Raw genomic sequence first — 25,944 nt, 5'->3', positions numbered from 1 at the left:
ACAAAGGCGAATCTCGCCACCGAGATAGAGAAAAGGAGAAGCACCAAGACTCCTCCTCTAGAGGCCGGCGAAGGGGTTCTAAGAACAAATCGGCGTTTGTCATGTCCTTCACACCTCTCAATGCCTCTAAGAGCGAAGTGCTCATGTGGATAGAGAACAACCAGCACAAACGGAGCATTTCATACCCTGAACCAAAAGGGGGGAGTACACCAACACTGGTAAAAATCCTAAAAATTATTGTAAATATCACAGGAAAAATGGCCATGACACAAATGCATGCTAGGAGTTAGCCCGGGAAATAGAGCGTCTCATTGAGAGAGGCAAATTGGATCGGTTCATCCAAAATGATGGCAAGAAGGGAGATGGTGATAGATCCAGAGATGACCCGAAGAAGAAAGGAAAAGGGACCATCAATGTCATAGCAGGCGGACCTGGGTACCAACCAGTACTGAAAAAGGCAAAGACCACCGCTCTTGACAGGGCATCATTGAATCGCCCCTTTGCAGATATAGGTCTAGAGATCTCTCCTCATGCAGATGCCTTGGTTATTACTATGATGGTGGAAGGCTGGGAGATGAAAAGAGTGATGATAGATACTGGGAGTTCGTGCAATGTCATCACAAGGGGAGCATTCGCCAAACTAATGGTAGATCCGATCAAGGTGGAAACCACCATAGTAGACATCCTGGGAGTGACGGGACACACCATTCGAACGAAGGGTCAAGTAACATTAGATTGTGAGTTAACAAGTTTGGAAAGGCGATCTGGAATTCTCCATCCTGGATGGTCAGTTAGCCTATAATATGATCCTTGGGCGACCTTTTATCTCCGAAGCGGCGGCCCTTATCTCCATATGCCACTTAACTCTTTACATCCCCACGACCAAGGGAGGTGTAATGATCAGAGGAAGTCAAAAAGTGGCTCAGGAGACGTACTCAGCATCACTAATGATTCGCCCACAGTCTAAAGATGAGGACGAGGAAGAATTGGTCACAATGGCCTTGGGCGAAACGGAGATGTACCTCATGGCGGATGAAAAATAGGTACGAATGGCTAAAGGGCTCAAGGGAGAAATTAAAGAAGCAATCACCAAGGTTCTCCATGAGGCAGAAGACGTCTTTGCATGGAAGGATGAGATTATTCCTGGGATTAGTCCAGATGTGATAACTCACAAACTCAACATCAACAAAGATGCAGTTCCGGTTGCCCAAAAGTGGAGAAACCATGGCCTAGAAAGGCAGAAGGTGATAGAGGAGGAAATCACCAAGCTCCAGCGGGCGGATGCCATTAAAGAGGTACTTTACACACAATGGCTGGCGAATGTCGTTCTAGTGAAGAAAGCAGACGGATCATACCGCATGTGTATTGACTTTACAGATCTCAACAAAGCTTATCCAAAAGACAACTATCCTTTGCCATGTATCGATATCCTCGTAGATGGAACCGCAGGACATGCTATGTACTCCTTCAATGACGTAAAGTCCAGTTATCACCAAATCCCAATGGAGCCTTCAGATAGAATCAAGACATCGTTCGTGACTCACCAAGCCACTTATTGCTTCAAAGTCATGCCCTTTGGGCTTAAGAACGCAGGAGCAGCCTATCAATGGATGATGAACAAGATATTCGCGGAAAGCAAAGGTGATAACTACTCCGTCTATGTAGATGATATGATCATCAAGAGCACCACTGTGGAAAAACATGCAGATGATATAAGGGAGGTACTGGGCGTACTCCGATGTCACAATATTAAACTGAACCTGGAGAAATGCACCTTTGGTGCTACGTATGGAAAGTTCTTGGGATTCATGATTAGCGAGAAAGGAGTGAGCCCAAATCCTGACAAGATTAAGGCCGTTCTGGAGATGCAAGTGCCACGGAACATCAGGGAAGTGCAACGCCTTAACGGGCGGATCATAGCCTTGGGCAGGTTTATCTCCTGTTCAGCCCGTAGATGTCAGCCCTTTTATGAGGTGATCAAGAAACAAAAGGAATTCGAGTGGAATGAGGATTGCGAAAAAGCTTTCAAGGGAATCAAACGGTTTCTCACAAAACCGCCCATGATGAGCCGACCCCTGAAAGGTGAGAACCTCTACATGTATGTCTCTGTTACAGATAAAGCTGTTTGCACGGTCATGATAAGGGAAGAGGATGGCCAGCAGTATCCAATTTATTACGTGAGCAAAGTGTTAAAGGATGCTGAAACCAGATATTCCAAGCTTGATAAAATGGCGTTGGCTGTTGTCACCACGGCTATCCGCCTTAGGCCTTACTTCCAGGCTCATATTGTTATAGTTCGAACGAATATACCAATGAGGAAGGTGTTGCAAAAGCCGGAAACTTTAGGGAGATTGATGGAGTGGGCAATCCGCCTTGGAGAATTTGATGTGCGATATGAGAGCAGATCGACCTTAAAGCGCCAAGTCTTGGCAGACTTTGTGAATGAATTCACTGAGGAAGGGATGGACCTCCCTAAATCTCAAGTCGAAGAATGGACGATGTATACAGATGGAGCCTCCTCAGCCGAAGGAGCTGGTATCGGCATCGTGATCAAAGGCCCCCAATTTATAAAACTCCGATACGCAGCAAAATTGGATTTTATGGCAACTAACAATGTCGCGGAGTATGAGGCCTTGATATTGGGACTGCGTCTGCTGAAAGAAATCACTCCCGAGCGGATCGTGATCTATAGTGACTCCAAGCTGATGGTCAACCAAGTGATAAAAAATTACGAGGTGAAAGATGACGATTTGGCCAAATACGTTGCTGAAGTTAAAAAATTATTGGATCACCTTGAAGCCAAAGAAACTAAATGGGAGTTGATCCATGTACCCCGCGGATCAAACACTGAAGCAGACCATCTAGCTAAAATGGCTTCCAGCAAGGAGAACTGGGTGGATCCGCAATGTCCATTCGAAATTAAGGCAGCTCCGGAATTCGCCTCGGAAGAAGTATCCCTACTCACGACAGTAGAAGGTGATTGAAGGTCCGCTATCCGCCTATATCTGTTAGATGGAGCACTACCTACGGACAAAGAGGAGGCTCGGCGGATAGTCAGGAAAGCGGCTTATTTCTCCATGGTAAATGACTGCCTCTATAGAAAATCTTTTAGCCATCCTTGGTTAAAATGCATTTTGCCAGAAGAGGGACAACAGGTCCTCAAGGAGCTGCACGAAGGAGCATGTGGAGCCCATGAGGCATCCGCCTCCATCCTAAAAAAGTCCAGGCTAGCAGGATTTTATTGGCCCACAGCAGAACTTGATGCACAGAAACTGGTGGAATCTTACCATAGTTGTCAGATTCATGCGAATGAATCTCATACTGCCAAACATCTCCACAGGCCCATCCTTGTAGGTCGACCCTTTTCCCTCTGGGGAATTGACATCATTGGACCATTTCCTCCTACTAGTAGACAAAGGAGGTATGTGGTAGTAGCCGTAGATCACTTCACCAAGTGGGTAGAAGCTGAAGCTGTATCCTCCATCACTGCTGAGCGAATGGTAGAGTTCGTCAAAGATAATATCGTGGGAAGATATGGCGTTCCTCACACGATCATCACTGATAACGGAACGCAATTCAACTGTGGCGAGTTCAAAGCTTTCTGTGAAAAATTGGGCATTTTAAACAGATTCGCCTCCGTATATTACCCACAATCCAACGGTATGACTGAAGTCACGAATTGGACAATCGTAAAAGGAATAAAGAAAAGACTGGGGGGAGCATGATAAGAAATGGGCGGATCAGTTAACAAGTGTCTTATGGGCGTATCGTACTACTCATCGCACGGCCACAGGCGAAACCCCATTCGCCCTTTCTCATGGCGTGGAAGCTGTAATCCCAGTCGAGATATTGGTTCCGAATGACAGAGTTGCATTCTATTGCGAGGAGGACAACGGTTAGAGATTAAGAGAAAGTCTTGATCAAGTGGAGGATAAGAGAGACAAGGCATATGTGCGTATGGCGGCTTACAAGCAGCGGATCGCAGCTTATCATGACAAAAACGCCAGACTTGTAGAATTGAATGTGGGAGATCTCGTGCTCCGCAAGGTCGACAAAATCTAATTAAAAGAAGGGAAGGGCAAGCTAGGGCTCACCTGGACTGGTCCATATCGCATAGTGGACAAGATTGGGTTCGCCACATTTAAAATACAGGACATGGACGGAAATACATTGCCACGCACTTGGAATCTCCAAAATCTCCACAAATACTTCGCCAGAAAATAGAATGTAAACAAGGTCTTGAGTACTCTTTTTCCTTTAAATAAGCTTTTTTCCCATGTGGTTTTTCTTATTAAAGGTTTTAATGAGGCTCACATATAAGACATGCTTGCTGTACTGAAGCGTATCTCCTATTAATAAAAAGCAATTGTTCTACTGTCCATATTCTTTTTAAGTATTTTCTTGCAGCAATATAAATATTCCAGTCTCAAAAAGAGGGGGGCATCAAATGCTCGCTCTCCACATTAAAAAGTACTGCTATCTCATAGCTACTTTTTCTCCTCAAAGATAGGAGAACAATCTCATGGGCGTATCCATCTGAAGATGATCCCCATTCGAGATAGAGTTAAAACGTTCCTTGGACGCAAGGTCTTTACACTCTCTTACTCCCTTCCCAAAGAAGGGTTCATAAGTCCTACAGGCGGATCACTTCACCTCAAAGATAGGTAGCAAGTTGATCCCTAAAGGCAGCTTTACTTCCTCTAAAGGAATAAAACATCTTCAAACCTTCACAAAGGTTCTCACAATGGAGTATGGCTGGCCACCTACTCCAAAATAAATCCTAAAAGCCTATATATATTTACTTACGCAAACGTAAAGGTAAAATAAATAGCAAACATAAGGATTAAAAATTGTACTTAAAGTTTTACAAAAAAAAACATCAAGTAACAACAGGAGTATTCTCCTTAACATTCTTCTCGCCAGAAGCACCTGCTTGAGAAGCTTCCTTCTCGGAAGCCCCAGATACGCCCACCAAGGAGACCTCCTTTTCCACAGAAGGTGTTCCCCCAGGAAGAAGGGTGCCATCGGTTATCGGCTCCTCATCCACCTTCGGAGGCACCTCCTCGAGGTCCACTATCTTAACATTGGTGGAAGGTTTGCTTTCTTTGATGGGTCCCTTCATCCACTTCCAAACATAGTCACGGAGGTAGTCCTTGATGTCTGGGATTTTGTTATATCTGATAACATCATCAGGATCCGGGACGGCGAACTGCGGATCTGTGAAATCGATCTCGGGATGCGCCAGCTGGACATACGCCATGATCAGTTTGCCATAAAAGAAAGCTTGCTCTCCAGCCATGTATTCAGCCTCTCCTAAAGCATTCTCATGCTCCTTGGCATCTGCCTCAATCTTCTCCTTTAGCTTCTTTATCTCGTCATCCTTAAGGGCCATGGCGGACGTGGCGGATGCGATATTCGCCCTGGCATCAGCTATTTCTTTCTCCAACCTTTCTATGGTAGCCTTATCCGCCACACCTTGAAGGAGCTCAGCTTCCATAGCGCGTATGTGAGTATACATCTGTCAAAGACAAACAGTTTTGTCAAAATAAAAGAACAAAGGTACAACTTTTTCTAAAAAAAGAGATCCATTCTAGCAAGGGGACCTACCGTAAGAAGCTCCGTCTTTCCCCTTTGAGCATGGATTGATCCTGGAATCTGGTTCTGATTCCTCTGCACCTTGCCCAGCTGACCCAGAGCCTCATCTAGGTCATTGATAACATATTCATTCTCCAAAGATCCCTGGACACCATACTTGGCGGACCAGTATCTGCCTAGGTCAGGCTTCGCCGTCTGCACGAAAATGAAAGGATCAAAACTTGGATTCCAAACATAGCTAACAGATAAGAGATAACGACAACCTACCTGTTCCATCTCCACCACGGGTATAGCGGATCTCATGGCATCCGCCATAAACTTTGGACCACCAGAAGCTGCTGGTTTCCTCCTTTTTAAAGGCGGATCAGCCACTGTATCCGCCAGACGTTTCCCAGTATCCTTTTGGGGATTCGCCACCTGAGCTTTCTTGCGAGCCTCATCCTCCAACAACTTCCTACGCTTCTCTGCAAGAGCGTGATTGGCCTTAGATAAACCCCTGCCAAAGAAAACAATAAAGTAATCAAGGTTCAAGAAGAAAACAAAGTTACCTTGGTCAAATTGTGTAATCTTCGAGTAAATGAACTTGTCCCCATCCTGGCGAATCAGGGGAATATCGCTCATCATGAAGGCTAAAGCATCCGCATATGTCCAGGCATCCGCCTTGACACTCTTCATGAGCTCCGCCACTACCTCATCGCTATCCGTCAATATACGCATATCGCCCGCCATATGCAAAGGTTTGGGATTCCAGAATGTTGGAAAACCCAGTGATTCGCCCTCGTTTAGCTTTACGTAGAAGAACTTTTCATCCCAACAATGGACGTTGGACATTTTGCCACTAAACGGCGAATACACTCCAAATTTTGCAAAAGTAAGGAAAGACTCAGACTTTCGCTTCGACGGTTTATAAAAAGCTCTGAAGATACGGGGAGTGAATACTACTCCTAAGTTCGAGGCCAGATAGCAATCTAAAGCAATATCTAACCAGCCATTGGGATGTAATTGGCTGGCAGTGATATCGAAGTAAGAAAGGATGTCCGCCATCATCTTTGGAAGAGGAAGTCGGAACCCTCTCTCTACATAACTACAGTATACGGTTAGGAAACCACTTGGCGGACAGGAAGGCCGTTGATGAGCCGCCGCTAACTGAGTCTTATAATTATTGATCCATGGGAAGCGACTCGCCAGATCCGCTAGATCAGCGGCACTCATACGAGACGGAGTGGACTCCGCTCGAGGATTCTTTTTCCTAGGTTGGGAAGAAGAAGAGGCCATCCTCCCGGAAAAAACGCCTAAAACCTATGGCCGGAGCAGTACCGGTGACCGGATTGGAAAGGTTTTTACTTCTACCTAAATGAGTTCGATCATAATTATACGCCGAGTTGCGTAACTCAGCTAAATCGGAGCAGACCGTACCTTCGGAGGAAAAAGAATTTTCCGACGATGAAGTAGTCCAACTGAATACAATCTCAGGGGAAGAGGACAAATTAAAGAGTTCAGAGGTTGATTCGGAGGACGAAGAAGAGCTCCTAAACATTCAGAGAAAGTAGAATGAAGAAGATGAACTTACATGAAAATGAAGCTTCGAGGATTCTGAAACTCTGAGAGAAGCTCTGTAAATGAAAACGCAAAGAAAAATGGAGAAATGAGGAAGAAAGAGAAAGTGGGAAATGAAGAAAATGTTTTCCCTTTCCTTGAGCGGCGCGCCTGTGATGCGTGTCATCCATCGATTGGCATCGAACAAAGGGATCATTAATACAGGTAATCATGACGGCGCGCAAAAAAGCTCAAAAGCCCTAAAGGACTTTAAGGGAACTTTGGGGGGGCTTCTGATAACATTGTGATATTATCCCAAGGATCAAAAGGGATATTCGCCTAAAGAACGCCACGTGTTAGTCACCTGATACAAGAATTCCGCGGCGTATCAAAGTAAAGAGATCCGACGGGCGGATCACCTAGGACTTGCCAAGAGAGACCCGCGGGCGAACCTGTGAGGCGAATCTCCATAAGCTCTCAATCCGCCATTAGAACGGCTGGGCCGATCCGACAATAAAGACCATTAATGAGCTATCAATTAGCTAACCGCCAACTTAAAGGTAACTTGTAACTGCCATTAATGAGGCATTAATGGAGACTTTCTAGTTACTGGAAGTTACAACTTCATAGATATATATAGCCTGTGTCTCAGGCTATCAAGGTACACATTCACTTATCCTTTGTCAATTCAGTTTGCTCTCTTGTTCTTCCTTACTGACTTTGGCATCGGAGCTTCCCCCCGTCGAACCCAACGACGCCCCCACAGGGACAGAAGCAGATCGGAATTTCTCCACAAGTCATCAAAGACCACATGACAGCACTAAAACGAATTCTTTGCTACATTAAAGGTACACTCGACCTTGGACGCCATCTCTATAAATCACCTGTCTCTGATCTATTCTACTATACCGATGCTGATTGGGGGGGATTGTCCCGACACAAGACGTTCAACATTCGGGTATTGTGTTTTCTTGCGGGATAACTTACTCTCATGGTCTTCAAAACGTCAACCAACTCTTTCTCGCTCTAGTGCCGAGGCCGAGTATCGGGGGGGGGGGGGTAGCAAATGTGGTTTCTGAATCTTTTTGGCTTCATAATTTGCTGCTCGAACTTCATTGTCCAATTACTAAGCTACAATTGTGTATTGTGACAACATCAGTGCTGTTTATGTTTCCGGCAATCCCGTACAACATCAACGAACAAAACATATTGAAATTGACATTCATTTTGTGCGAGAAAAAGTTGCACGAGGACAGGTCCGGGTCTTCCATGTGCCATCTCGTTATCAAATTGCAGACATCTTCACTAAATGACTTCCACAAATTCTTTTCAATGATTTCCGAGACAGTCTAAGCATTCGGAAACCTCCAGCTTCGACTGCGGGGGCGTGTTGTTGGGGTTTAGTGTCCTATAGACAATTGTTCTAGGATGTAAACTAAATATGAATGAAGTGTTCTTTATATCATTTGTTTTAATAAGATATGGTTTCGTAACTATATAAAGGCAACCCCTTTTAAAGAACTAAATAAGTCTAACAAAAGGAAATCCCTGAGTTTGTTTAAAGTGATTATAAAGTGTTCATACAAGCATGAAGTGAGACGAAACTTTATAATAAACTAATAAACTTAAAACCACACCAAGTCAAGTAATATGTTTAGGATTGACATATCACTGTTGAGACTTGCATGTAACAATGTCTTCTGTCAAGACAGAAAGCTGATCTCACAAGCTTCAGATATACAGATAATCTGGACAGTTGCATGGATCCATTGAAAGGGAGTTCATTAGGATTGGGGACCCGACTTGAGATAACAGGATGGGTATATTCATCCTTGTCACCTATTCATCTTATTGGTATTAATAGGTATAAGTAATCCTTAGACTCAAAGGAATGTTATTTGGTGATTCTGGATTATGGAATGTGATGCTTTGATCCTGTTGTAACACGATCCATAACAGAGATGACTCTGGGGTGTGAACGGCAGACGTTGGGTATCACAAGAAGTAATTGCAGGATAAGTATACATTGGATTGAGCATTTGTCACTCCCGATAAATGGGAGATACGTCTAAGGATCGCTTGTGGAAGACTTGACTCTAAATCCTTGCAAGGTGATAGTTTAAGACTTGAAATACAGATTTCACTTAACCTATCTAATTGGAGTTGACTCGGCCTGTACAAGTAAAACGAACGTCTCGCTATATGTGACTTGACATTATCCATAGTCATAAGATTCAGTTCAAGGATGTAGTTGATAAAGGATCGAATTATACTATAACTAATACGGAAAGGTCAACGACAGAATCAACCTGTCTTCTTATAGCTCTGGGGGAATGTTTCGAATTTGCTAATCACATTTCGCGTACTCATTCCGTTATGCAAAGATTAAATATAATTATGTGAAAATTAATTTAATAGTTGCATACGTCTAGAAGCGATAAGAACCTAATGGGTCACCCATAAGACTTGGAGCCCAAAAGAGAAATAAATGTTAATTAATTAATGGAAGCCCAACTGAGTCCACTAAGGCCCAGTATATAAGGGGGGCGATTTTCATGTAAGAAATTACATGAGTAATTAATTTGATTCTTAAACAATTCTAATTAGATTATAATTGTGAATTGAATTAATTAAATGATAAATAAGTTAAGAGTTTTAATGAGATTAAATTGCACCTATTATTATCCTATAAGGTTACTATTATTATCTTTATATTTAAGATATAATTATAAATAATAAATAAGAATTATATTCCGAATTAAATTCTTATTCAGTAACCTAATTCTATCTAACTAGGGTTTAGATACAAGAGAATATAAATACCCCCCTACATGTGATTTTCGAAACATACAAGTGCAACCGAGAGAGAGAATTTCGACCCCCTTAGTCGAGGACGAAATAATCCACTGCTTCCTACCGATTCAATTGATTTCATCTCTTTCTCTTTATCCTTGATCTTGTGTTGATTTATTAGAGACAATCTATTCTTGATTGTTTTAATACGGTTGATATCTAACTTGATTTTGGGTTGTGTTTTGTCTTGTGCTCGGGAACTCGGAGTAAGAGTTGTGGGCACTTCGATTGCAACGGTAGATAGAACTTCATAAAGGTATTTCCTTCTATCCCTCTTTATATGAAATAACGATTAACAGATCTTGGGTTAATGGAAATAGGTTAAAATTTTATATTTCCGCTGCCAAACGTTTGCCTATTTTCCTTCACGTGTTAGATATGTAAATATCTTGTATATCTTATTCTGTTCCCTATTCTGTTATGTGAATATTCTCTATATCTTCTAGAGTGATCTTCTCCGATTTTATAGCCTTAGCCTAAGCCTGTAACATATTATTTATACCTTTGAGATTAATGAGAAAGCAAGCACAATTACTTTCAATAAACTCTTGGCTCAAGTATTCGCCCCCTTTATCAGGACGGAGCACTTTTACTTTCTTGCCAAGTTGATTTTCTACTTCGTTCTTAAAGTCTTTAAATCTCTGAAGAGTTTCAAACTTATGCTTCATCAGATACACATACCCGTATCGGCTATAGTCATCTGTGAAAGTGACGAAATACAGAAAACCAGATCTAGCACTAGTGCTCATTGGCCTGCATACATCTGAGTGTATCAGCTCCAATAGCTCAATGGCCCTTATACCAATTTTGGTGAAAGGTGCCTTCATCATCTTCCATTTTAAACAAGATTGACACGTGTCATAAGACTGTATGTCAAATGACCCTAGTGTTCCACTAGAGTGAAGCATAGTTATGCGTTTCTCATTATTATATTTATATGTGGTTGAAGTTGATATACATCAAGTTAACCGAGATAAAGTAACTATGTGGTAAATGAAATTGTAAACAACAATGAGATTAATTTAAGAATAAAATGGAAACTAATAAGGATATAGTTTTATAATGAAAATGATTGAGACTTCTAAGCACATGTGTAATTGGTGTTCCATGAGACATCATGTGATCCTAGTGAGAGGGTTACACAGTAGACTAAAGGAGAGGGGGGCAACTTTTGTCTCTCACCGTATTAGGTTAACTTAGGATTAGGTTTAGTATGGAGTCACTATCTATTTATAGTTAGAGATTAGGGCAAATCTTAATCTTCCATCATACTAATAATGTGGCCCATTTCATATACGGGCGGATAGATATTCGGTTCTTATAGAATATTTCCTACATATCCCGCTCGCAAATGATGGAACATATTCCGTCTTATTCTCATGCATACTTGTAAATAGTTTGTATGGTTGGCATACATTTAAGAACTCTAATGATATACGCTCGTTGGAAATGTATATCATCTCAATAGACACGTGACATGTATTAGATCTAGTACTATACACTCGTTGGACATATAGAGCACACTGATTGGACATGTATCATAATAAGTTGTATGCTTTATCATAACAAGTTGAAGATCTTTCTCTTTTGTTATATTCCTTCCATCATAATCTAACTCGCTTGTTTAGTCAGTTTTATATACAAGTTGGATTATTTCATGGTCTTTCAAAGTATCCTTCAAAAGTAGCCATATCAGATTATACTTTCAAAATAAGTTAGGTATCCTAAAGAAAAAGAAAATCAAAAGACTATTAGTTTTATAATGTGAATCTCACATTAGGAAAAGTTGAAATGTTTTCTTGATCTACATGGATTGTGAATAGAGCGGCCTACTCTTGATCCTCGTTGTTTTGTTCCACGACTATTGATTAGATCAACTTCTGGAATTCAAAAAAAAAAAAAGGAAGAAGAAAAAAAGAAAAATCATTCAAAAAGTATTTTTTGTGCAAAGAGATTTGCGGGAATTTTGCTTACAACATAACCCACATTGTTATTTTTGAGGTAAAAAACCGTAATTGCGGATCTACGAAAATGTAAAACCACATGGGTTTTATTTGAACTTAACCTTATGTCGTAAAAGATAATAATTGTGTTAAATGTATTTATAAATTATGTGCTTGTTACAAATTAAAAAGCTGTTGAATTTTCTCTCTCTCAAAAAAAGAAGAAGAAAACTGTTGAATTTCAATTTTCAAGCGAGTTTCCTTATCTGCCCTTCTACTCCCATCTTTTCCCTCCTTCAGTTCGGTCTTTTGAAATTCCATAGCCAGCGAAAGTACGAGACTTTGCATTAGAAGAGGACAAAGGACGCTTTAGGGTTTTAACCAATGCTACGCCATGGATGGTATAATAGCTCTTGATACAGAGAACGATGTTGCAGGTTTCTTCTGTGTTCTTATAATCTCCTCAATTTCTATAAAAAAAATAATTCCGCGTTCATTACTGTGATTATGCATTTTCGATTCTTTTCTTTTGTCACCCGTTTATAAGAATTCTGTTCCGGCCTTACACTTCCAGTTACAATTTTTTTTGGCTTTTTAGGGTTTTATTAGTAAATTAGAAATGTCAAATTTGATTTTCTGATTAAGGTTTTAGGTTCAGGCTTTGTGAAATGGGTCAGATTTGTGCTTTCATTTGGAATTTATAAAATATAATTACCTATCTTCTTCGCTATTGAGAAGAAGTCGTGATTAGAATTGCATTTTACAATTGTGTTTATCTGAATTTCAGCTACTCAAGCAATTTGCTTTAGATAAACAGATTAGTTCAGTAGAATCCAACATGACATTCTTTAGTTGTAGTTGCTTTCTTTGAAAGTTGACTTACGAAGTTTTCTCTCACTTCTTAAATTGATGCATTTGTTTTGCGAAGTTCAGAGAACTGTGTAGACACTACACTATTGCTTCTGAAATCTATATTATATATTCCTAATTTCTTAGCCCTTTCCAGTGCTAAGTGATGAATACTTAGGCTGTTTTTACTTTCTAGGGTTGGTATTTCTTCAATGAACAGAGAATGATATTGGTCAATGGTCTCAGGTAACAGAATAAAAGGAGAGGAAGTAGCAAAGGGATCTACAGTTGGAAACATGCCAAGGAAGAGGCTTGCTGACATTAGTAACTTGCCTCAGCCAAACCATGATTTGAGACTCCAAGCTTATTCCCCTAATACCAAAGAGTACATTCACAAGCTTCATCAGGTATATTTCCATAATGTCTGAGCTGAACAGATTATGTATATGCATAAGCTTCATGCCCGCGTTACAAGTTTAGCTTGGAGGCTATGTATTTGTTTATTTTATTTATTTTGATCCAGGAAAATGTGTCACTTCATAAGCTTCTTGCAGAAAGAACGTATCCTTTATGATCTACTGTAATTGGATTAGCTTACAATTTTCCTTTTAATGATTATCATAATTCTTTTGGTACTCCTGTTTGAGTTCTATCTTAATCTGGTCAATAGTAAAATTATTCAATTGCAAGTTATCGAGTTACAGAAATTTAGAACAATATGTCAGCAAGTGCAGCAAAAGAATCTGCATCTTGCCCAAACAAACAGTCAGATGCTGGAGGTAATATCATTTGTTTTTCAAGGATCATTAGATTGAGATTAATATCTCGTCAAGGGACTGTTTCATCATACTACTGGTCTTTGATTATGCTGTTTTGTTACTTTGAATTTTTCAGGAACTCAATTCAGTTAAAGATAGGGTGAGTTGGTAAAAGTTTAAGGTGCCTGAATTTAGTTTTCTCAATCGTTATGTTGTTCGGTTATAACGGATTAACAATATTTTCTGTCACTCTTCAGTTAAAGGTGCTTCAACATGAACTGGGATGCAAAAACGGCTTGCTTACTGCAAGGAACTTGGAGTCTGAGGTAAGGCGAGTGCACTTCATGCCTTATGAATGAAATTTTTATTAGTCTTGCTGACTAAGTACTTTCCTTATATATATATATATATATATATATATATATATATTTGTTGAAAATTTTCAGACCTCCAATTCTCATCTCATTGTTATGTCATGTAAATTTTGTAGAATGTATCTTTTATTTCAGTATCATGTGTGTATTTACAGCTATTGTTTCACTGCTTTAGGTTGAACCCACCAAATGTTGCGAGGTTGAGAAGTTTTCTCAGAAGGACAATAAGAACAGTGAACCTCGTAACAGAAAGAGGATGCGACAATCCAAATGTAACTAGAAAACTGGATTTTTATTTGAAGTGTTTTATCTATTTTAAATGAAATTAAAACTTCCCCTATTATTTTCTCTATGCAGCTTTGGAGAATAATAGTGTTAAACCTGTTCAAGTTCAAGAGAAGATTGATGAAAGGAGGTATAATCAATTGCGTGCTCCTAATTACTTTTGTTACTAGTTTTCATTTTTGGCTCTCTTTATAACATTTATGTTACGGGGATATTTATCTTGACTTGCTTTGCTCAAGAAGGCAGCCTGTTAGGTTTAAAGCTGAGAAGGAAGTACCAACTGACAATTTGTTAGAGATAAGTGGTACCGTGGGCCATCTTACAGATAAACCAACCCAATACCAGAACAAGGTTGATGAGAAGAGGTTTGTCAAACTGTCCCACTTTGAATGACCTTCAGCTCTTTAATGGCATATAATTTTTTGCATTCTCAAAGATGAAGTGCATGTTATAACAGGTGTCATTCAAGAAGGAAGTCTACAAGATTTAAAGTTGGGGAAGAACCAACTGCTAAATCGATTGAGAGAAGTGATACTTTGGACCCGACAACAGTTAAATCGGTTCCAGATGATAAGAGGTATGTCTAACTGCTTCACTTTTAATAACCTTCAGCTCTTTAATGGCCTATAATCTTTCTGCATTCTCAAAGAAGTGCGCATTAGAATAGGTGTCATTCAAGAAGACAGTCTACTAGATTAGAAGTTGAGGAAGAAGAACCAACTGCTATGGTTGAGAGCAGCTATACTTTGGACCCCACAATAAATGAACTGGTTCGAGCTGAAAAGAGAACTGACGATAAGAGGTTAGTTGCGCAGTCTACTTATGTATAAAGATCAATTACTAGGTGAACTTCAGATTTCTGAAGTTCTGAAAATAATTTAGAGAAATGAAAGAAAAAACACTTGTGTTGTCAGGCTTTGTTCGAGAAGGCAGTCTGCTAAGTTTAGACATCAAGAACAAGTACAAGAACCAACAGTAGACTTATCTGAGATAGATGATGTTAAAGTTACTGTTTCTCATCTGCATGAATGTGATCCAGCATCATCAGTGAGGACGAAATTTGAAACAACAGATTGTGTCTCTGTATCTGAAGATTCAGAATCACGAAGGACATCTATTCGACCCAAGCGACAAGCAGCTGAGAAGGTTCAATCCTACAAGGAAATTCCAGTTAATATCAAGATGCGCAGACTTCAGTGAGTGGAGTTCTTTTTAACTGAACTTCTATTTCTTTTGGGCAGACAGCAGGAGATCAAAGAAGTAAAGGATTCATTTTCTTAATTTTGCACCTTTTCTGTAACCTTGATGTTTCTCTGAGAAAATCTCTTAAGATACATGCTGCTGTTAGGTGTATATTTTGAAGCTACTATTTTCTTCTATCATCTTTGGTTGGTGATTTTATGTTATAAAACCAATCCATGCTCAGTATTGAATATCTTCTAAGCGTGAAACTTGCAAGCAAGCATCATCATTATTATCTTAACTACACACGTTTGTGTTAGTTTGTTGATTTATGTGGAATTTATTTGCTTTTAGAAAACAATTTTAACGGCACGTGGTTGCTTACCATCTGGAGGGATAGACTATCCAGGCAAATATCTGAAAGAGAATTTTCGAATTCTCCATTTGAGTAGCATTTGGCCGTATGTGAACAATCTAGGATGTTAGCTGAAGATTGATAGATAGATGTCTTTAGAAGGTTCCGAAATGTAATTTCAGTAGCCTTTTGCAATTGCTGCATGGTAATGTGATGCCACTTAGCTAAGTGATATTAGACTACCAGCACCAGTTGAAGCAAAGATGTGCTGAGCTGCCATGCCTGAAAGATAACTACTGAAGTCAAAAGCATTTTGTAAGCGTTTTAGTATAACTATCTAGCTGAATGAGAATTTGTAGTGTTCTTCTGATTAGGTAAAGAACTTAATTGATTTCTGATTATAATAGTTTTGGAAATCAGGAAGTAGAGGTTGTATTTATCCCATAAACAACTGAAGACCATAGATTATTTAGTTATGCACAAGTTACTTTTCAATAAGCTTAGTTTGCAGTCTTTTATCTCCATCATCTGCCTGGTGTATCAGTTTTTCTCTATATTACTGTCAGATTTGCTCCGAACATTTACAGTTTGTCTTCATTGGCTGTAGAAATTGATGGGAAGATGTTTATTACCGCTTGGTCCGTGTTCATGACTATTTGAGATCATGCTTTTTTCTAGTGTTTGAAGCTGAAACTTTCGAGCGGGAATCAATTTGACCTTTTAACTTGGTTCACAAGAGTTGATTTGCTCGTACTGATCAGTATTCTTTGAAAATTCGGCCAAAATGACATACGTGGTCATGTAATCCGTTGTTTCTAGATACGTGTCGAAGGTGTATTGTTGGCCAAGTTGAAGGCAAAATTAGCCATGACCTTATTTATTCCCCCTTTGAGAAAGATCATCCTAATGTTGTTATTGTTATGGAATGGCACGAGTGTTGCCTTACTGCTTGTGTAAGTTGGTATATGGGAGAAATAATCATGTGAGAATTCTGTTGGTTGGTTGCTATACATACAAACAATATGATTATCGTTAATGTTATTTCTATGTATGCTTACATTACATGATTACAGTAGCGTTCACCTGGACCCTGAATGACCAACGCTCATTTGATCATTCAGGGTCCAGGTGAACGCTACTGTACATGATTATGCCTAGGTGCAAACGAGCCGAACTAAGACTGATTGAATAGGGGTAGGCTCGGCTCGGCTCGGCTCGGCTCAAGAAGTTAGAAGTTCGGGCTCGAAGCTCGTCGAGCGGTTCATTTTGAATTTTTTTGAAACAGTTTTGAATATTAACATTTTATTATCTAAAATCAACTTTATGATGAAGGAATACTAAATTTAAACTCTAAAAAACAATTATAACATACAATCTACAACAAATTTAAACAAAGTAATAAGATTAAACAAACATAGAATCTAACAAATTGGAATTTAACATGCAGTCTATAATTATATAGATTCAAATTGAGTTTTGGGTCTTCAAATTGAGTTTTGAGCCAAACATTTATACATGGTTCAAGATTACTAATTAAAAAACTAGTAAAAAAATGACAAAATTAAAATGTATTTAAATAAAAAATAAAAATCAATAATATATATTATATTAAAACATACTCTTGAGTCTGCTCACGAGCTTTTGAGCCAAACCCAAGGAAGCACCGACTCAGACTCATTAATGCTCGAGCCGATTTCGAACTTGAGCCGAACCCGATCGATCCGAGCTTTGACCGAGCCGAACTCGAACAGTTTGCGAACTAGACAGACTCGCTTGCGCCCCTAGTTATGCATGTGGACATTGTTCAAAACCAAAGCCACCTGGATCGCTTAGGCGCTTGAAATTAAGAATACATTCTAATTTTCTCCAATTAGCTCTCTAGGCTTTTTTTGTTTGGATCCTAGGCGATTTTTAGCCGATTGGACCCCGTCTGGGTAAATTATACCCATGGTCACTGAACTTTACTCATTTTAACATTGTGGTTATGAACTTCAATTTTTAACGGTATGACTACTGAACTTTACACTTTTAACACCGGTGGCCACTCAACATTTCAAAAGGACCGTTGATGGCCTGAAAATAAAAAATTCAAAGAGTTAATGATATTATAAGGAATTTTAATTCTTGAAAGTTTTCATTTTGAGGTCATTTAGGTGTTGTTTGGCTAGAAGAGATAGTGAATTTTTAGAAAGAGAAAACTCCAAAAAGATGATTTTGGAAAATATAAAATTTGGTTTCATGGTTAATGTCGTTCTGAACAGCTTTATTCTTGAATATTTTCATTTTGAGGTCGTTAACGGTCATTTTGAGGAGTTAGTTAAAGTTGAGTGCCCAGTGTAAAGTTCAGTGGCCATACCGTTAAGAATTGAAGTTCAGTGGCCATAATATTAAAATGAGTAAAGTTCAGTGGCCACGGGTGTAATTTACCCGACCCCGTCTAGACCACCTAAGCGGCGATGAACAAAAATGCTTTTTATTGAGAATTTATCTTTTGCATTTTTATAATTCACTTTTGAGTTGTTTCATTGCTATTGTTGTTGAAATATTGATGCATGCATGTTTTTAGAGATATATGTTACAATTATACATATTTTTCTATATTAAGTAATTATTATTGTTATTTTTAGATAGTATAATACATATTTTAATTGAATTTACATAACAATTTTTATTAATTAACAAATAAAAAATACAAAAATACAAATCCGATTAATTCTCGATTAATCACCGACTAATCTTTGAGGGTCCTGTTTATCCGACTAGCGCTTAACGTTTTTTTTTTGTCATTTGAATGCAAGGTAAGACATTAAATCTCTAGATTTTGTTAACTTTTTCTTGATAAGATGTTATAACATTGGCCTAAAAATCATAACAAGTTCAAAATTAAAGATTATTGTACACAAGAACTTCGACTCCAATCTTTTGCAAGAGATGTAATACTGTGCTTGTACTGATTATGGAAATGTCAATTGCATTGTTATTACAAAGAATGTGGCAATACATATGCTTACAAAACCCTCCTCCTAATTTTTCCCAGTTGCTAGTTGGAGAGCTTATTGTGCTACATTTAATTCAGATAAGTTCAAAGTAAGCCCTCGTTCTTGTTTTGCTGTTTTTTTTATCTTTCTTTTTTAAATATGTCTCAATAACGTATTTTAGATTTTATTATATTAGCAGTTTAAAAACCCATTAACATTACTAATATGCCTTAACGTACAAATGCAGCAAAAAGTGCAAGAAATAGTAAGAATCGCAACTCAGAGAAGTGGTGTAAACACACCATATGGAACTAGTCTTTTCCTGAGGTGGAGCATATATTGGTAAGATCGCGTAATATAGCTGGTAAAATAGATAGTGTTACATACATAAAAGTATACTAATACAAGCTAGTATTGGATTTAGACTAAACAAAATGATGGTGTGCTTTCTCCTACGGATGTGGTCTGGCTAGCTGAACACACACACACAAATGGTCAAGGAGTACTAGAGTGGGTTAATGAAAGCTGCTCTAAGAAAATACATGTAAGTTAAATGAATTTGGTTTATGTTAATATCTTTATTTTATGGCTAAAGGTCTTAAATCTTACACTATCAAAGTTAAATGAATGAGTGCTTAAGAACTTAACCTAATGATTTTTTTTGTAGGAACAACTCCATCAACTTGTACAAGATAAGGACAAAGAACCTGAAGCGGATGAGACTCGTTCCCAAACACAAGAAGAAATGTTGCTTCATGTACTTGGTCCAAGATCTGGCCATATGTGGCCTGGCGCCCCAGGCCCATAAACATGCGTAAACAACAAGATCAAATTAGTCATCTACAAAATGAGCTAGAAGGAAGTCAAAATCAGATTACTCATCTACAAAATAAGCTGGAAGCAAGTAAGAAGCAAATTGAAGAATATAAAGCACAACAGACATGCACTATGGCAGCTATGGAGAAATGTCTTGTGCAAATGATAAAAAGGAACAACATGTATGATGAACGACTTACATATCCCTTTTTATTTGCATATATTAGTAGCTATTTTCTATCTTTGTCATAATATTTAACTCCCAATTACCACTCATTGGCAAAAGGTCTTTAACATGAAGATCAACACTTGTATGAATTGGTTGTTCTGATGATGATAGAAATTTCCTCTTCTTATTGCTGTCTGGAAAGTTAATTATCTAATGATTCTATTTTTATTTGTTATTCACTACCATTTCTATCATTTAATTGCATTCTGTTGTGCTCTACGTCTCTTTAAAAGCATGTATTCTTAAAGAGTGAATTGACGAAACAAGTGACAGTTATTTGTAGCTGTAAATGAAATAATTTTGAATTATATTTTTAATGTTACTGAGGATTATTGAGAGAAGGTGGACAATGAGATTGTTTTTTCAATGGTTTGTTTCTTTTACTTATAGGAGTAAGGAATATACTAGTCAATTTCATGATTATTTCTTAAAAGATACATGTTAGTCATGTTTATTTTATTTTATCATGACCCTATTCATATATTTGCTTATCCTATTTTCTTTTCTTCTTCTTATTTAGGAGGTAGTTTCACGATGACAGTGATGATCATTAAAAGAAAGTGAAGTATAAAAGAGGAATACATGCTTGAGAGAATAGACCATTTTTTTGGGTAAATTTCATCAATGGTGTACAACCTTTGCCATATTTCACACTTTGGTGTACAACCTTCAATTTGTCTCACTAATATTTACGAACTTATATGTGACCTCCCACTTTGGTGTACAGCCGGTAAAAATGATTGGTCAACGCTTGGTCAATGCGCCACCTCATCAATTTCATTCAAATCATTAATAAACTGGGACCCACAAATTATTAAAAAATCAATTTTATCATTTCTCTCTTTTACCCTTATCACTCCATTACTTCATCTTCTTCTCTCTATTTCTTTCTCACTCTACAAATTTCTTTCTCTCTCTAACCTCTCTCTAGATTTCTTTCTCTATCTAACTCACCTCTCTCCCTGTCTAAGCTTTTTTTCTCTTACAATGACAAATGATCATTTTTGAAATCATGGAATCAATAATCACTTTTCATATAATTATATTGGATAAATGAATGGCTGCTATATTCTTCTCAATCCTCGGTCAACTAACTAATTGTCACTCTCTATGCTTTTTCACCTGTGAACATCGACCAACACGAGATAATATGCTGGTATGAACCTCAACCACCATGAGATGATCTGCTTGTCTGAACTTTGTTCTTTTCTGTTTCTCATAATTTTGAGTTAAAATTTTGTTAATTTTCATGTTTGTGTTAATTTCCAGGTTATGTTAATTTCTCAATTTCTATGTTCCAGCCCCTCTATTTGGTCCTCTTCCTCTCTGTCCCTGCTCGATTTCTCTTTATACAAAGAACCTGAAGTTTGAATTTTCATTGTAACTGTTGCCATATAAACAACATTGTAGAGTTGTAGTGTTCTTTGTAATATTTGTGCATCCGTAGGATTTATGGTTGTGAAATGGGGTTGATTTGGTCATTTGCTTTATTTTCTTTTCCATGGTTTATTTTTACAGTTTGAAGGTTAAGATAATCTCTTATATTGTTTCTAAGCACTGTAGTGTATTTCAAAAAAATTGATTCCATGACTTCAAAAATGATCATTGTCATTGTAAGAGAAAGAAGCTTAGAGAGAGATGAGTTAGAGAGAGAAAGAAATTTAAAGAGAGATGTTAGAGAAAGAAAGAAATTTGAAGAGTGAGAAATGAATAGAGAGAAGAAGATGAAGAGATGGAGGGCTAAGGATAAAAAAGAGAAATAATAAATTTTTTTTTAATAATTTGTGGGTCCCATTTTACCAATGACTTGAATGAAAATGATGAGCTAGCGCATTGACCAAGCGTTGACCGGTCATTTTTACCGGCTGTACACCAAAGTGGGAGGTCACCTATAAGTTCGTATATAATAGTGAGACAAATTGAAGGTTGTACACCAAAGTGTGAAATAAGGCAAAAGTTGTATACCATTGATGAAATTTACCCCCATTTTTTTTATAGTTAACTAACTTGTGATTATAGTTTTTATGAAATTCATACTCAAGCTTTTTGCAATCTTTGAAAGTTTTTTGGACTATGTAATTAGATATGATGGTTTATGTAAAGAAGAATGTATATTAACTTGGTGATTAATTATGGATATTAATTAGCTTTCTATTTAGGGTTCTTATTGTATTTCGTTTTTTTCAAACCATTGTATTCTGTTTTAGTGTATATATATATATAGGTGTTAAGTTTTATTTTGTAACAACAATTCATTACCAAACATCAGAATATATGGCAAAAACAAAACTTGTTGCAAAAACGACAAAAGACTGTTGTTAACGTCAAAGTATATGGCAACAGAATACTTTGTTGCGAAACATCAAAATATATGGCAACGAAATACCTTATTGCAAAACACTAAACTATATGGTAAAAATGTAAACTTGTATAAAAACGACATAAACAGTGGCAAAACGTTATGATATTTGGCAATGACAACAACTATAGCTAAACCTCATATTTATGGCAACAAATGTCCTATTGCTAAATGTAAACATATATAGCAACATCATACGGTGTTGTAAAAGATAAATTTCAGCTCCCTTTATTCACACCAAATTTGGAAACACTAGTTTTTTTGCAACAAGGATGTTGTTGCCAAAAACTGTTATTTGGCGACGACAGATATGTTGTTGCAGAAACCTTTAGGAATGGATCTTCTCATAACGAGCAGTAGTCATTGCAAAAAAGGACACGGAATTGCAGAAATTATTTTTAGCAATGGCTTTCTGGTCGATGACTGTATCTCTTTTATCAGAGAAGGCTGGGTTTGTGAGGTCAGACATGCATTTCGGGAGGGAGCGCATATTTTTTAGCAAATTTCGGTCAAGGTTGTCGCCCTGGGTTACTGTACTTTAGTCGTCTCCTTCGAATTTATTGCCTCTCTATCAGAAGCAGATAGAAATGGTCACTATGTCCTGAGATCTTAACCGACGGATCGCTGGTCTTATGTACCAAGAAAAAGTAAGTCTTCCCAGTCCTAATATGGATGAGGACCTCGAAAGCTCAACCTCCTTTCATAACAAATTCCCTTCCCGAAGAATAGAATCTCAATCTAATCTCTCTTAAGCCCTCCCTAGCGTTAGCTTTATGTCATCAGGCAATACGGGTTGTGGCAAAACTCTTTTAAGGTTCCCGGCTGGTGCCTTGGCGGCGTTTCCAGATGAAGACTTAAAGGCTATTCTACCAGATGACGATGGGTGTCGTCTAGAAAGAATAATATCCAAGTTAAAAGGCGTGAAGTTGTATAGTGTCTGGTTGGGTGCCTGTGTTACCTCCTAATCCCTGAAAACCCTCCTCCCCTGGGTCTAGCCTATAGCCCTCTTTCTCAAAAAGAGTCTTAAGTTTAACACCTTTCGTCGTTTGACAAAGAAGTGGGTGAGTCTATGCCTTGAATGAATTAGTAACAACAGATTAATGGAATGAGGGATCAAGAGACAGATAAGGGGGAAGAAAGATGATGCAAGTAAAAAGAGCAAATTTTTGAAGATGATCATTCATGGAAAAGAGCTTCAAAGTCCTAGTTTTCAGCCAGAAATTACAGTTCAAGCAGGAATCTTCACGAACAGCCTCTCAGTAGAACAGAACAGCTTAAACAACAGCATTAACGGGTCATTTGGAAGGAAAATGGATAAATGCGCAGGTCGAGCAAGTTATAGGAGAGAGAAAGAGAAGAAAAAAACGTGGAAAGCAAGACAGCTTTCCATCTTGCGCCAAGTGTAGGAGGATTGTTTACTTGTCCTTACTTTTACCTTTTTGTGACTTTTTGCCCTTGTAATTAGGGTTGATGTAAGGGGAGTATAAATAGGAGGAATGTTTTTATGATAGGGATCTCGGCATTACCGCCACCATTAGCTTATATATATTCTGTTTTTATTTTCCGTTAGAAGAATGTTTTTGGGAAGAACAAGTTGTTCACTCATGACCATGAGTGAGTAGTTCTTCTGCAGGCCTAGCCAGCCATTTAGACGGCGACTGTAAGTATCTCTTATCAATGAATGAAGTATTTTTATCCATGATTGAGTGTTATTAGCATGCTTTAAGAATAGATTAAGATCAAGTCTATTTGATAGTTACCGAGGATGACACGACAGTGCTCCGACGTAACGGACACAGCTAATCGGCATATGTTCTAGTAGACGGATACGAAAACTACCACGTATTGGGGTTTCTTTATGAATGTTGTCTGTTGCTTAATGCTTGTTTGTATGTTAGCGAAAGGATACTTGGTTAATATTACTTACTTAGTATCTTTGGAAATGGGACACCAGACCTTAGTGACTATAGAGAGAGAGACCCAACTCATGAATATAAATTGATATCATTCAGCGGTAAAAGTTAGGCACTGTTGTTCGTTAGGCGTATGGATAGATCTGTGCTTTTTTATCTTGAATTCAGTCATCTTACTTTCCGTTTATTTCTGTTATGTTAAAATATCACACATTATTCACCCAAATTAGAGATCTAACACTTAAGGTAACTTATTCTTCTCACTAAAGAACAATCCCTATGGAATACGACACTTGGTCTTACCAAATACCATAGACGACCTAGTACACTTGCTAGCGTCCACATTTAACACACCAAGTTTTTGGCACCGTTGCCGGGGATTGTTTAAACTTAAGTTTTGAAGAATACGTATGCTTATTTCGTTACTTGTTAACCATCTGTTTGTCTAGTCTTTGGTTTTTCGGTTTCTAGTTTTGTATGCGAAGAGCAGGTGTTCCTATCCTTCCTATAGACGTGGAAATAGAGAAAACATGCAGAAGAAGGAGAAGAATACTTAGGCAAGCTAGACACATCAGAATGGATCGCGAAGTCGAAATGCCAAACGACGAGAGACAAAATGAGAACCATGAGGAGGGTCATGGTGAAAACGAAAACAATAATAATGGTAATCAGAGACTGCGGATGAAGGATTACTCCAGGCCATCTACTGAGGGTCATTCGTCGTGCACCATCTTACCAGAAGAAGGCAATCGAATGTTCGAAGTGAAAGCATCAATGGTTCAGATGCTACAAACAGTTGTGCAGTTCGGAGGATACCCAAATGAAGATCCAAATGCACACATCCAAGACTTCGTCACCATGTGCAACACATTTTGTACCCACAGAAATGATAGTGATGAGGTTATCCGACTCAAACTGTTCCCCTTTTCCTTGAAGGATAAGGCAGGAATTGGTTGAAGAATTTACAACCAGGATCTATCATGAACTGGGAGGAGATGGCTACCATGTTCTTAATGAAATATTTTCCGCCCAGACAAGCAATCAAGTTGAGGAATGAAGTTTCTCATTTTTTTCAAGAGGAGGATGAATCCTTATCTGAAGCGTGGGAAAGATACAAAGAACTGTTAAGAAGAGTACCAAATCATGGAATACCCATGTGGATGCAAGTGCAAAACTTCTATAATGGAGTGACCAACGCATACAAAATACAAATTGAATCAGTTGCCAATGGGAACCCCAAGGAACTGGAACCTCAAGCATTGTATGAGCTAATAGAGAGAGTGGTCAACACCAGTTACAACTGGCACTCGGTGAGAGCTGATGGAAAGAGAGTCACGAATACTGCAAACAGTGAGGCAATCAGTAAATTATCTTCACAAATGGAACAACTAGTCAAAACAATAGGGAAGATGAACGTCTCAGCAGTCAACATGCAACCCTCTGCTCCGATGGAGATACTATCACCCGATGGTTGTGACTTCTGCAGTGGACCTCATCGACCAATAGATTGTCCAGGAACCAAACCAGGAGCATTAATGCAGGAACAATGTGATTTTATTGCCCGCCAACCACCGAATCCTTATTCAAACACCTATAACCCAGGGTGGAGAAGCCACCCTAACTTCTCTTGGCAAGATAATCAGAGGCAACCAGCTATGCAGCAATCCTATAGACAAGAGCACCCACGACCAACATACCAACTGTTGAAACATCTTTCCACAAGATTTTGATTTGACAAAATCATCCATGATTAAAAGACAATTAAATTTAAGTGCTTTGGTTTAATTGTACTAATTCGTTTGTTCAATGTTGAGTATAAATGCAAAAGGAAATAAAATTAAGACAGGACAAAGACACAACGTAAGTTGAGTAAAAGAACAACTCAGCATCATAAAAGATAAGTCATCGTCACAACAATA

General features: G+C 38.4%; 1 protein-coding gene and 1 non-coding gene across 3 annotated transcripts; one reads left to right on the top strand and one right to left on the bottom strand.

The window, feature by feature from the left end:
* The first annotated feature begins 12,121 nt into the window (after window positions 1–12,121).
* LOC136225570 (SHUGOSHIN 2) lies at window positions 12,122–15,628 on the top strand. 2 transcript variants are annotated; one of them, XM_066013649.1, is made up of 12 exons: window positions 12,122–12,364; window positions 13,023–13,183; window positions 13,300–13,337; window positions 13,447–13,555; window positions 13,671–13,694; window positions 13,792–13,860; window positions 14,084–14,180; window positions 14,266–14,323; window positions 14,436–14,558; window positions 14,651–14,770; window positions 14,861–14,995; window positions 15,108–15,628. In XM_066013649.1, the coding sequence occupies exons 1-12, from the start codon at window positions 12,322–12,324 to the stop codon at window positions 15,391–15,393; spliced, it is 1,263 nt and encodes a 420-aa protein (XP_065869721.1). In that variant the 5' UTR covers window positions 12,122–12,321; the 3' UTR covers window positions 15,394–15,628. The 2 variants fall into 2 exon arrangements, with proteins under 2 accessions (XP_065869721.1, XP_065869720.1); XM_066013648.1 differs by having other exon boundaries at window positions 14,433–14,558.
* Window positions 15,629–25,068: 9,440 nt separating this feature from the next.
* LOC136228295 (small nucleolar RNA R71) lies at window positions 25,069–25,175 on the bottom strand. Its single transcript, XR_010688624.1, has one exon. It is a non-coding gene; the product is annotated as a small nucleolar RNA R71 (small nucleolar RNA).
* Window positions 25,176–25,944: the final 769 nt, after the last annotated feature.

This window comes from Euphorbia lathyris, chromosome 4 (genome assembly GCF_963576675.1).
Source record: "Euphorbia lathyris chromosome 4, ddEupLath1.1, whole genome shotgun sequence".
NCBI classification, from domain to species: domain Eukaryota; kingdom Viridiplantae; phylum Streptophyta; class Magnoliopsida; order Malpighiales; family Euphorbiaceae; genus Euphorbia; species Euphorbia lathyris.
This window is presented reverse-complemented; position numbering and strand designations above follow the sequence as displayed.